Genomic DNA, 13530 nt, shown 5'->3' on the forward strand with positions numbered 1-13530 from the left:
CCCATCAATCAGGGTCACGCAGGCCCGTAGGTCATGTAGAAAGGCTGAGCATTCACAAATGATCAAAGTTTACACAGCGAGTTTTAAAGTTTTGCAGAACACAAGCGGCCTCCCCATTGGGGACTACAAAGATTCTCCATGAACAAATCATGTCTTTAATAATGGACTCTTATTCCATTCAAGCCCACATAAAATGAAATGGAAGAAAACTGCTGAAAGAAGCAAAAATTGACCCCACGAGAGCATGTGCCATAAAGTAAATGAAGACCACCAGCATTTCGCTTGTTAATGTTTTATTAACTAGTAGCTTTATGAATTGCTGTGACTTGAAGCAGCGACAAATAGCACATTTTCAAATAGGAATCGGATTTTTAAATTCGTCACATTGCTTAAAAACACAAAAATGGCCTTAGCAAATACTAATTAAGGCCAGGGATCCCCCCGCCCCAGATGTTTTGGACTACAATTCTCATCCCTGACCATTTGATGGGGCTAGCTAGGGCTGATGGGAGTTGTAGTCCAAATCACTGGCCCCAGATTATTGTGACTTGGTAAAACTTTTCATCAAAGTTTAGAATATGATTTCCCTTTAAAAATATGATTTCCCTTTGAAAAAACAAAATAACCCTTTCATACTTGAACGGCGTGTTTTCAGGGTCGACCATCGCTTTTAATCGGGCGCCAGCTGCTGCAGCCCCCATTCCAGGTTCAAGGAGACAGGTGTTGATGTAATTTGGTGGTGGACCTTCAAACTGATCCATTCTTTCTTGCAGGATCTGTTCCCAATTCTCCAAATTTTTTATCACAGCAATACCCAGTGGCGACGTGACTGGAAGATCTAAGACAACGATACCAAGGTCAGCAAGAATTCAGCCCGAATGGTGAGCATTATATTGTCAACAACAACAACGTAGTCCTCACAACAATGTAACCTTTATGGAAATCTGTACTGCACTGAGCTTACGGTACTTCTATTGAAGAATGGCAAGTTACAAATATAAGTCCATGTATTATCACGTCTAGCTTTCTGCTGTGCTCCAAGACCTCAGCTAGACCTACCTGGTCTAGCATGACGGAGGGGTGAGGATCTCATGATATTTTTATTGCGAGATCTCTCCCTCTGTTTACATGTGGCGCGTGACGACCTCGGAGGGAGAGGACGTCGCACCCGCCTTTTTATTATTATTATTATTAAAGGAGAAGAGCGCACGAACGCTTGTGCACTCAAAGGTAAGTTTTTTTATTTTAAATAATTTTTCCCATTCCTCCCACCCCACCCCCAATGGGCACAGGGCTCCTGAGGAGCTCTGCACCCCGTGTGCGGGTCCCGGCTCCTCGCGAGTAACCACGAGAAGCTGGGACAAACTGCAACGCCCGCACACATGTTCCGCAGTCTCAGGATCAGCTTGAGACCGTGGAAAAAGTGGGCTCAAAGGGAAGGGCGAGATCCCGGGCAAAGGGAGGGATCATCTCTCCCTGCTCCCGGGATCCCCTGTGTGTCATGTGGATGCACAGGGACAATCCCGGGGATCGCCCCGTCTAGCTAAGGCCCAAAGCTGCAGTGGCAGGTTGGGTCTATTCCACCCCGTGCTTCCTGAACTGATGCAAGGCAATGGTGAAGACCAACAAACCTGGCCAGCGTCCCAAATGGACCAATAGGCCCCTGAATTCTTTGCAGCATGCAGGGGTTCAAGGGCAGAGATGCACTCTCCTAGAGTAAGCCAAAGGGCCATACAAAGTTGACCAGCAACTGAAATCATCATCAGATGCCCACCTAAGGGTGCCCTCGCCTGTGGAAGGGAAGAGCCTTCTCTGTGATTCTGCCCCGATCGTAGGACTCCCTCCCACTAGAGACCTTCCTATTTTCATCTCTATTTTCTTTTAGGTGCCTGGCAAAACTACCTTGTTTACTTGGCCTTTTGGTGTTTAATCACGTTTGTTGTTTCTTGGGTTTTCTACTTGGTTCCACATTTTTTTTAAAGCAACTTGGTTTGGCAGGTAGGCTTTTGGAACTATTTTAATATGTGGCATTGTTTTATAATCTGCAGCTTAGAACTGTGCTGATGTCTTTGTCTTTCTTTCCTTCTGCTTGATGTTTTTACTTTGCCATTCGTTTCATTCAGTCTTAATGACTAGTCGTTAGGTTCCTTGAGCGCCATGCATGGCAGGAAGGCGGCATGCAAAAGTAAGTAAACCCACTGAAATCAGAGGGATTATAATACATAACAACTTGCTTTGGAATCTGTTTCATAGCTCATCCTTAGGGTCTGCTCCTTTATGCCAAAAAGCATTATTATATTATTATTTGAAATTTAGGTGTCGCTTCCCACCACAAAAAGCCATCTCGGAGCAACTTACACACGTGAATCCAGAAACCCATAATTAATGACAAAACTAAGATGAACATATACCATGATCAGCACAATAAAACAATAAAAAGAAACACCATCAAAAGATAATCTAAGAAACAATGCAATACGGAAAGTGTTCATCCACAAAACCTAGAATTTCCCCCGCCCCCTTACAGTCTAGAAGGAATACTAGAAAAGCAACCCCATAACAACTGGTGATAGTTAAAGTCCAAATACTTGGGAACTAAGTACGCCCCATGCTGCAAATATGACAGTGCCAGCATCAGGTGAGCTTTCTTGGGCAGAGGATTCATAGAATCATAGAACAGTAGAGTTGGAAGGGGCCTATAAGGCCATCGAGTCCAACCGTAGTTGGGGGTGCTCTTGGATCCAGAACTGTCACTTGAGGCACAGGTGAACTCAGTGGCAAAGAGCACCTTTTATCAGCTCAGGCTGATATACCAACTATGCCCTTATCTGGACAGAGATAGCCTAGCTACAGTTATCCATGCTCTGATAACCTCTCGCTTGGATTACTGCAATGCGTTATACCTGGGGCTGCCTTTGAAAACTGTCCGGAAGCTTCAGCTGGTACAAAACAGGGCAGCCCGTTTACTAACAGGGACTGGCCGACGAGACCATATTACGCCAGTCCTTTTCCAGCTTCATTGGCTGCCAGTCCAGGTCTGGGCCCGATTCAAAGTGCTGGTATTGACATTTAAAGCCCTAAACGGTTTGGGGCCAGGTTATTTGAAGGAACCCCTCCTCCCATATGTACCTTAAGATCATCTACAGGGGCCCTTCTCCGTGAGCCCCTGCCAAAGGAAGTGAGGCAGGTGGCTACTAGAAGGAGGGCTTTCTCCGCTGTGGCACCCCGGTTGTGGAATGAGCTCCCCAGAGAGGTCCGCCTGGCGCCTACACTGTACTGCTTTCGTTGCCAGCTGAATACCTTTTTATTCTCTCAGTATTTTAACATTTAATTTTAACTTAAATTTAAATTTTACTGTTCTAACTCTGTATTTTAATCTTATATCAATTTTGTTGCGTGGTTTTATCTTGGTTGTGCTTTTTATACTGTATTTTGTAATTGTGCTTTTAACCTGTTGGTTGTTTTATTATGGTTTTAATTTTTGTGAACCGCCCAGAGAGCTTTGGCTATTGAATGGTATAGAAATGTAATAAATAAATAAATAAACCCCCTGCTCAATGCAGGAATCCACCCTAAAGCATCCCTGACAGCTGCCTCTTGAATACTTCTAGCGTGGGAGAGCCCACAACCTCCCTAGGTAACTGATTCCATTGTCATACTGCTCTAACAGTCAGGAAGTTTTTCCTGATGTCCAGCTGGAATCTGGCTTCCTGTAACTTGAGCCTGTTATTCCGTGTCCTGCACTCTGGGATGATCGAGAAGAGATCCTGGCCCTCCTCTGTGTGACAACCTTTCAAGTACTTGAAGAGTGCTATCATGTCTCCCCTCAATCTTCTTTTCTCCAGGCTAAACGTCCAGTTCTTTCAGTCTCTCCTCATAGGGCTTTGTTTCCAGACCCCTAATCATCCTGGTTGCCCTCTTCTGAACACGCTCCAGCTTATCTGCATCCTTCTTGAATTGTAGAGCCCAGAACTGGACACAAGACTCTAGATGAGGCCTAACTCAGGGCTGAATAGAGAGGAACCAGTACCTCACACAATTTGGAACCTAAACTTCTATTAATGCAGCCCAAAATAGCATTTGCCTTTCTTGCAGCCATATCACACTGTTGGCTCATATTCAGCTTGTGATCTACAACAATTCCAAGATCCTTCTCGTCTGTAGTATTGCTGAGCCAAGTATCCCCCATCTTGTAACTGTGCATTTGGTTCATTCCATAAACATGGGGTGATCACAGAAAAGGTGTGTTCCAGAACTACCTGTCCTCTAGCTCAAGCTTCTCTTGGAGGGGGCACACGGAGAAAGGCCACTGATAAGGCAGGCTCATCAAGGGACAGAACATTTTTGAGGTACTGAGTTCCCAAGCAATGCAGGCCTTTATAGGCTGAATCCAGAACTTGGGATTTGGTCTAGAAACAAATTGGCAACCAGTGCAGGCAAGCCAAGACTGGACTTAAATGTTCACACTGCCTAGTGTGAACATGTGCAGTTCAACTCACCAGATATTTCTAAGCCAGTAATGGGGAAAAAGGTCTTAATGTTGTTCAGAGCAAGTTTCACCATGGCCAAATGGATAAGCGCCCAGCTGCAGGAAAAGAAGAATTTAAGTTTTATGCAGTGCAGGAAAAACCTCAAGTAGACATATCCAATGGCTCCCGTTTAGAAGTCTTCACCCCAGCCCTATTTTTAAAGGGAAGAAGTGTTGATCAATAATAATAATAATATGAACAAGTTGAATTCAGAGGTATGTGAAAACTACATGCTCAGTTGCTAGCACATTTATATTGTGAGAGCTTCGGCTATTGGGCAGTATAGAAATGTAATAAATAAATAAATAAATAAATAAATATTAAGTGCTAGCACTTAATGTAACTATTAGCTCAACCCTATACATATTTACTTGGAAGTAGGTTCCTTGATTTTAATGGGATTTACAAGGATTGTAGTGCAATCTTATAGAGTTTGTCATCAGCCTCCAAACTCAGAGAGTGACGACTATCTAATGCAGGCTGGCCAAAGCACATGCTCTATGGGGAGATTCGGAGTGAGGGGGGGCGAGGACACACAATCCATAGGAAACTACATAAAGTGTCTTCTGTCGTTTCCTCCCCTCCCCTTGGACCACCTCCTTTTCTCTGTTTCTGCACTCTCTTTCTGAGCACAGATGGGAAAGAACCATGTCAGCTCTGTGTGTGTGTGTGTGTGTGTGTGTGTGTGTGTGTGGTTTCTGAGCTCTGAGGTCGGAACTCTGGTTCCAACCTCGGAGCCCAGAAACTGAACAAGCCTATGTCTCCCAGACGCAGTCTAGGGGGCATACCGTAGGATTGCTCTCTAAATTAGCAAAATGTGTTGCATGTGTGTTTTTAAAATCTTTTTAAAAATACTGAAGGAACATCTCAGTAATTAAATCAAAAGAAAGCATTTTTTATTTAATTTTTAATTAAAAATACATTGTTCCCTCTTTTGGCACTGAGAAGTAAAAATAGATGATTGTTCAGCCAATAACCCTCCAGCCATCTCCTATATGTTTCAAGGAACATTTGCCGTTTGATCCTCTGGATGCTTACTCAGAAGCTCCACTGTGTTCAATGGGCTTATTTCCAAGTTAATTGCAACAAGGTATATTAAGTACATTTACTAGGAAGTAAGTATGCCCTGCTAGACTCAGCGGAACTTACTGCTGTGTAAACATCCACAAGAACCGAGTGACAGAATGAATTGCAGCTCCATGACTAAGACTACAGCACAACATGGCCTGAAGGCACGGCATGTAGCGGCATTGCTGAAGCTAAGCAGGTTTGGGTCAGGACAGTGTCTGGACGGGAGACCTCCAGGGAACCTCAAGCAACACCATCTTGAGTTCCATGACAGAAGAAAGGTGGGTAATTAAAGTATTCAGATAAAACTTGATTAATTTAAAATCCAGATTAAGAGAAGACCCAAAGAATCGTTGCTCCCATCAGAAGAGTAGTCGAGAGTCTCGCATGCAGCTCTGGAATTTTAGCTCTGGAGCTGTCGTCCGCTACCTGTAAGAGTTGGCATCCTTGTGCTCCAGGATCTGCAAATCAGACAGGAAAGCATCCTCATCCTCATCTTCGCTATGGATGCTTTCATCAGAATCATATATCACACCACTGTCTGAAAAAGGAAGGAAGGGCTGTAAAGAGAGGACAAAATCAGGTATCAAAATAGGCTTTTCCACCAAGTGCCATGTCATTTCTTTAACCAAGGTGAATGAGTTTCACAGAGGCAGAAAACTGGCATCTCAATGCAGGGGTCTCTGGCTGCGATCCCGCATTTGGAAGGTTCCTGTTAGGACCATCTCCCCCACCAACGGCTGCTTCTCCAGTTTCAAGGTCCTGGGTTAAGCAGGAAACCTGCTAACTCTAATTGGAAGCAGAACAATGACTCCAGAAAGGGGAAGGGGAATCCATGGTAGCAACAACCTGCCCATGATTCCGGCTAGACATCAGGAAAAACTTCCTGAGTGTTAGAGCAGTATGACAATGGAACCAATGACCTAGGGAGGTCGTGGGCTCTCCCACATGAGAGGCATTCAAGAGGCAGCTGGACAAACATCTGTCAGGATTGCTTTAAGGTGGATTCCTGCACTGAGCAGGGGGTTGGACTCAATGGCTTTAGAGGCACCTTCTAACTCAACTATTCTATGATCCCAGAACTGCAGTTGAGCCACCAGCAGTTATATCTGCACCGGTTCTCTGAAGGCTGCTCTAGAAAAGCCCAGGAGAGAAATGCAGCAAGAGACATGGGCTGCTTCTAGATAACCATCCATGAATCCAGTTGCTGGCAGATTCTAGCATAAAGCCACATGCTGCTGCCTGTTCTCCTTCTCCTTCCAACTTGGGAGCATAGGAAACTGCCTTGTACTGAGTGAGACCATTGGTCCATCTAGCCCAGTATTGTCAACACTGACTGGCAGCAGCTCACCAGGATGTCAGGCAGGGCTCGTTTCAGACATCTGGAGATGCTGGGGATTGAATTTGGGACCTTTGACATGTAGAAGAGGTGCTCTATCACTCAGTCATAGCCACTTTGCATTCTGTTCCCTGCTTAAGGCTTAATCCTGAAGAGCATCCTCCAAGACCCTGCTCCAGCTATATGGCAGCTGGAGATGGGGCCTTTTCAGTGTTGGCCCCTGAACTGCGGAATATCCTTCCCAGAAATAGTTGCCTGACACTGACCATTCTAACTTTTAGGCATAGCATCAAAACTGTGCCTTGTTTATTCTAGGCAGAGCATCCAGTGGATGATGGCTATTGCTGTTTATTTATATTCCTTTATTTAAAACTTTTTTTGGCCGCTTCTCAGGGCAGAAGCCCTCCCGAGGCGGATGACAGCAATAAAAGCAGTTAAGCGATGAAAACATAAACACAGTAAAATGGCAATAAAAACATCAGTAAAAGCCAACAATAGCAGCAGCAGCAACAGCAGTTGTATTAAGAGAAGACCAAGGTAAAATAAATGTTTTCAAGGCCTTCTTAAAAGCTGCAACGATGGAGAATGGCAGCCGGCTGTTATCATTTTGCTGCTGCAATGCTTTTTACTGATTGTGTGGTTGGAAGGATTTTAGTTTGTTTTTAATATCATCAATGGTAGTATTCTGGTTGTGCCAGCCATCTAACTGGCAACAGGACCATGCTCTCCAGGAAGGGGGAGTGTGGAAGGAAAGCATGGTTTACGGCACAATCCCATGCATGTTTACACAGGAAAAACAACAACAACTGCAATCCCAGCATCCCCCAGCCAGCCATGCACACCTAAAAGAGTGGTGGTAATTGTGTTTTCCTTCAAGCTGTAGAGCAAGCCAATTTTTAAAAAATAATATATCCAAGGACTTTAGAATACACACACACACATATGTAGTCCATGATAAGAGAATCCAGGCCTGCTATTTTTTCCTTCTTCCAAAGTCAGAAATCCCACTGAGGAAGCCTAATGCAGCTTCTGGGGTTCTGCCCATAATTAGAAATTTAAGCAGTCCATATATTACCAAATGAGGAACAATATAATCCCCATTATATTTCGGTTCGAAGCTTTTAAAAGACATTGTATCTGAAATGCTGGTTCATTCTAAAAGCAGGGATGGAGAAAGCGTGTCCCTCCAGATGTTGTTGGACTCCAACTCCCATTAGCCCCAGCCAGTACATCCCATGGGCAGGGCGTAGCTCAGCAACATCTGGGAGGGCACACCTCCCCCGTCCATGCATTACAGAACTAAGTCAGAGATATTTAGGATACGCAACGTAATCTACCTTTGCGACAAAATAATCCAGCATGCTGAGTTCCGGAGGGATGAATTTTTCCTTGTAGGATGGTCTTTCTGCAGGCACAGGTGGAGGGACAACGTTGTCTTTCACTGGTCGCCCCGGGACCAACATCCTCATGTTGAATCTACGGCGATGCTTATCCATTTCTTCTGAAGGAATTGGGGGTGCTGGATGCAGAGAGAGTTTAAACAGCTGAAGCTAATGCTATGAATTGGAACTTTAATAGCTATACAGGCTTTGGGGTAAATTTCAATCTTACCCACGTGCGCGTGCACACACACACACACACACAGTGCAAGAATAATAAAGTTAGTTTGAAGACATTAAAAAAGAACAGTTCTAAAACTATTTGGTGCTAGACCTAAATCCATCCTTTAAAAAAAGTTTTTAAAAAGTAACTGTAATCTTCAGATAGACTCCACACAAGTAGAAAAACAACTCCATATCTGAGGATACTGAGTGACAGTGGTCAGACTGATACAATGTAGCTTTTTGAGAGTGCTTAGAATAATACAATACCACTTCTGAACTTCTTAAATGCGATTAACATGTACAAAAAAGTGATTTTTTTTTCCGTTGCAAAAATATGTTTGGCTCAGGAGCAACTGAAGAGTACATTTACTTTGTAACACATGTACTCAAATCTAAAAGTATAGATCTTCTCTGAAACAGAAGTGAGGCTAGGAGTTTAAACAGTAAAAATATAGTCAACAGAAAGGCTGGTCTAATACTGGTCAAATATTGTCAAATAGTGGTAAAGCATTTTCAAAGGTATCTGTTTTTTTATTTTATTTTTCAAAAGTAGCAAAGAGCCTTTCATCCTCAACAGATTTTGCATATACTCTTATTGTGAATAAACAAATGATGTTTGTTCCTGTGAAACAATATGGATCTTTTTTCTTTCTTTCTAAAATTCTTAATTATACACGGTAGCGGTGCCGGGTAAGTGTACAGGCATCAACGAGAGTTAACAACTTCATAGAATCATAGAACAGTAGAGTTGGAAGGGGCCTATAAGGCCATCGAGTCCAACCCCCTGCTCAATGCAGGAATCCACCCTAAAGCATACGTGCACATAGGTTTTTTCTCCTGGGCTTTTAAAATCCTGGAACTGACGGATATAAAATAGTTAAAAGATGGTGAGAAAGAAATTACTACAGCGAATACAGAAGATAAAAGTCAGTTTCTAAATACAATTTGGCAGGTAGCAAAACGAATGGCTTAGGACTCTAGTCCTGCACTTTAAAGAGTTTTATCAATCGGACTGCCTATTCTTTTGGAAGCAAACCCAGGTAATTATGACCTCTGTGGTTGTAATGTTTGCTTGAGGTCACTAAATCCTTTATCCCTGTTCAGAGAAGCCAGGGGTTAGAGGACAAGGTAAATATTGACTGACCAGCGAGACCACATCACGCCAGTCCTTCTACAGCTTCATTGGCTGCCAGTCCAGGTCCGGGCCCGATTCAAAGTGCTGGTATTGACATTCAAAGCCCTAAACGGCTTGGGGCCAGGTTATTTGAAGGAACGCCTCCTCCCATATGTACCTGCCTGGACCTTAAGACCATCCACAGGGGCCCTTCTCTGTGAGCCCCTGCCAAAGGAAGTGAGGCAGGTGGCTACTAGGAGGATGTACATTGTGTACATTGATGGTGCTATATAAATAAATAATAATAATAGGAGGGCTTTCTCTGCTGTGGCACCCCGGCTGTGGAACGAGCTCCCTAGAGAGGTTCGCCAGGCGCCTACACTGTACTCCTTCCATCGCCAGCTGAAGACTTTTTATTTTCTCAGTATTTTAACACCTAACTCAACTTAAATTTAAATGTTGCTGTTTTAATGCCGTATTTTAACCTAGATCAATTTCTGCTGTGTGGTTTTATCCTGGTTGTGCTTTTTATATCGTATTTTGTGTTTGTGTTTTTAGACTATTGGTTGTTTTATGATGCTTTTTATGGTTTTAATTTTTGTGAACCGCCCAGAGAGCTTCGGCTATTGGGCGGTGTAAAGATGTAATGAATAAAGAAATAAATAAATAACTGAGGCTTATCAAGCTGGTCTCCGCGAGGCCATTCTTCGCTTCATGGAATATCTGACAATATTTGCCCACGGTGAAATAACGGACTACTCCTAGTCTGGTCCAACTGACTGACGTCTCATCCCTAAACACAAGTCACTTCTGGCTACCGTGCACATCTTTACAGACCTTCATTAACGTCCTTTGTATCATCAGAACCTGGATCGCCTACTAGATTTAAAGAAATTCGTCTACATTAGAAGGGAAGGCGGCATTGTGGACATCAGAAGGGAAGGAGGCACGTGGGAATGAAATCTGCAACCGGCTCTTTTTTTAGCATGTAATTTTAGGGAAATGAACACCCCCCCTTTCCCTTCTTTGTCAGCATGAACAACGGTGTCAGCCCTGAGTGCAACCAGGGTTAACTTCCATTAGGCTTCGCAAACCAGCATCAAACTCCATTTTTAAACGCTGGTTAAAAGTTAATCCTGGTTCGTGGTCCCCGCAGACTTAACAGCACATCACCCTTAAAGCTCACAATCCTGTGCCCTGGCTCTAATTTCTCAACCGCAGCCAAACAATTGGTAGCGTTAGATCTTCACCGGGCCTATTATTTAATCCATCCAAGTTCAGGCAGGTTCATAGCCAGGGGAAGAGTCGAAAAACAAGCAGCTCAGATGGAACGGGTGTCAGAGAGTCATGATATTATCGCATTATTTCAGGGGTGCAGCACCTCCAGCCTGGGGATCAAACCCAGCCCTTCAGGGGCCTCCAGAAGGCCCCTCCCCCTTTCCACAACTACTGATCCGCTGGTGGCTTCCCAGATTTTGCACTGTTTCTGTCCCCACCCACCCCATTCTCAAAGTGGAAATGTCTCATAAGAACTCTTTACACAGACTCAGCCCATTGGTCCATCTAGTCCACCATTGTTGACACTGACTGGCAGCAGAGTTTGAGACACCTGGAGAGCCCAGGATAGAACCTGGGGCCTTCTGCATGCAAAGCAGGTGCTCTCTCACACTAAGCTGCAGTCCTCTCCTAAGGCTCAATTACTGGCAGCAGGAACACTAAGCTAAGCATATGCCAGCATTTGGGTCCTGCCCCCTTTGCCTTCAGTCCCGCCCACCACTGAACCGCGGCCACCGAAAGTTTATCTGAAATGGAATTTGGCCCTCAGGTTGAACAAAGGCCTGTGCCCCTGCTTTACTTAAAGCTTTGCAATGTTCAGAGGATTGCTGAGAATGTATTTAGAACTTGAACAGAACTGTGGTGCTTGAAAAATGTTCGGTACTATCTTTGGTTTGAGTAGGACCAATATTATTAAGAACAGAAGAAGTGCTACGCTGGATCAGACCAAGGGTCCATCTACGGTCCGGAAACTTCAGCTGGTACAAAACAGGGCAGCACGGTTACTAACAGGGACTGGCTGATGAGACCACATCACACCAATCCTTTTCCAGCTTCATTGGCTGCCAGTCCAGGTCCGGGCCCGATTCAAAGTGCTGGTATTAACATTTAAAGCCCTAAATGGCTTGGGGCCAGGCCATCTGAAATAACGCCTCCTCCCGTATGTACCTGCCTGGACCCTAAGGTCATCCTCAGGGGTCCTTCTCCACGAGCCCCTGCCAAAGGAAGTGAGGCAGGTGGCTACTAGGAGGAGGGCCTTCTCTGCTGTGGCACCCCGGCTGTGGAATGAGTGGCCCAGACTTCCTGGTTGAACCGCGGGCTCAATTGAAGACGCCGACGGACCACGGACGGAGGCAGGTAAGGGAGAGGAGGGGGGGGGTACCGGGCCCTGCCACTGTCGCCGCACGGGCGTCAGCGACAGCGGCAGGGCCCGGTAAACCCCACTTACCTTTCCGGCAGAGCTCCGGATCGAGGCGAAGGATCCGCCTTCACCTCGATCCTCTTCGCCACGTTCCGCCAGCCCCCCAATCCTCTTCGCCTCCGCCTTAAGGGCAGGCGAAGCCCCCCGCTCCGCTTCTAATTCGCCGGTCCGATTAGAAGCGGCGCACATCCCTAATTATAACACATTAACATCTTGATTAGAACAAATTCCACATCTCCTCAATTTGAAGATTGCCTCTATTATGATTAATTCACATTCAAATCCCCAATTATAAAGAAAAGACAAAGCAACAGATAAAGGAGAACAGCATCGTCCAAAAAACCAAAAAAATCCATGCCATGGATATCCAGTTTTGAACATATTTCTAATGGACACAGCAATCAGCATGCAGGTTTCTCACCGTCCCTTTGGCATGGATGCTTTATGTCACAGCCAGCAGCAATTTCATTGCTATTTGATAAAGTAATATGGTGTGATGACTGCGGATTTTTTAAGGGCTCTATGTTTTCTGTGCCGGTGGCTAAGCACTGTGTTTTATCTGAATTGAACAGATTAGGAGAATGATTACTTTACTGTCTGCGACAGTCAGGGTTCATAAGCAGTAAATATGTTGGAATTGTTATATGCTTGGGGTTTTTTAAATACCATATAAAACAGGAATGCTTGTATCAAACACTAAAAAACTCTGCACCAAGGAAAATAAGAATGCATCTTAAAATGTAAGCAAAGCAAAGTCAGTTATCTCTTAGTATTTTGCATAATTTGCTCTGCTTCTGTCAGTTGTAAGGAAGAGCAAGGACCTGATTTGCATGTAATAACAACCCAGAGAATGAGTTGGGCATGGGTAGTTGAAACCTGGGTTGTCGTTATGTGCAAACCTGGAACTATGGGTTAACTATGGGTTGTTAACCACAAGCAATCCAGAAGAGAACTCATGGTTTGTTGTTGGGTTGTGAACCCTTGAGTTGTTTTAATTATGGGTTGTCATTACATGTGAATCTAGAACTATGGGTTGTGTATGGGTTGTTTCGGCAGGCTACGGAAAAAAAACCCAACCCCGGCACACTCCACATATCAGAACTACAGTGTTACAAAGTCATCTGAGATACAGGGAGGAAGCATAGGAAGGAATCAAACAATGCAGGAATTGAAAAAAAGCTCAGGCTGATATACCAACTGCGCCCTTATCTGGACGGAGATAGCCTAGCTACAGTGATCCATGCTCTGATAACCTCTCGTTTGGATTACTGCAATGCGTTATACGTGGGGCTGCCTTTGAAAATGGTCCGGAAACTTCAACTGGTACAAAACAGGGCAGCCCGTTTACTAACAGGGACTGGCCAACGAGACCACATTATGCCAGTCCTTTTCCAGCTTCA

The 13530-nt window shown here is 44.5% G+C and overlaps 1 protein-coding gene across 2 annotated transcripts in view; it reads right to left on the minus strand.

Moving 5' to 3' along the window:
- DMXL2 (Dmx like 2) overlaps window positions 1–13530 on the minus strand; it is a 96217-nt gene that overhangs the window by 22137 nt on the left and 60550 nt on the right. For both annotated transcript variants that reach the window (XM_063142503.1, XM_063142502.1), the window contains exons 29-32: window positions 8274–8455; window positions 6027–6157; window positions 4500–4585; window positions 637–838 (exon numbers count right to left, since the gene is read on the minus strand). In XM_063142503.1, the coding sequence (XP_062998573.1) occupies window positions 637–838; window positions 4500–4585; window positions 6027–6157; window positions 8274–8455 (601 nt within the window). The remainder of the gene's footprint in view (window positions 1–636; window positions 839–4499; window positions 4586–6026; window positions 6158–8273; window positions 8456–13530) is intronic.

The sequence above is a fragment of the Elgaria multicarinata genome, chromosome 16 (genome assembly GCF_023053635.1).
Source record: "Elgaria multicarinata webbii isolate HBS135686 ecotype San Diego chromosome 16, rElgMul1.1.pri, whole genome shotgun sequence".
Taxonomy (NCBI): Eukaryota; Metazoa; Chordata; class Lepidosauria; order Squamata; family Anguidae; genus Elgaria; species Elgaria multicarinata.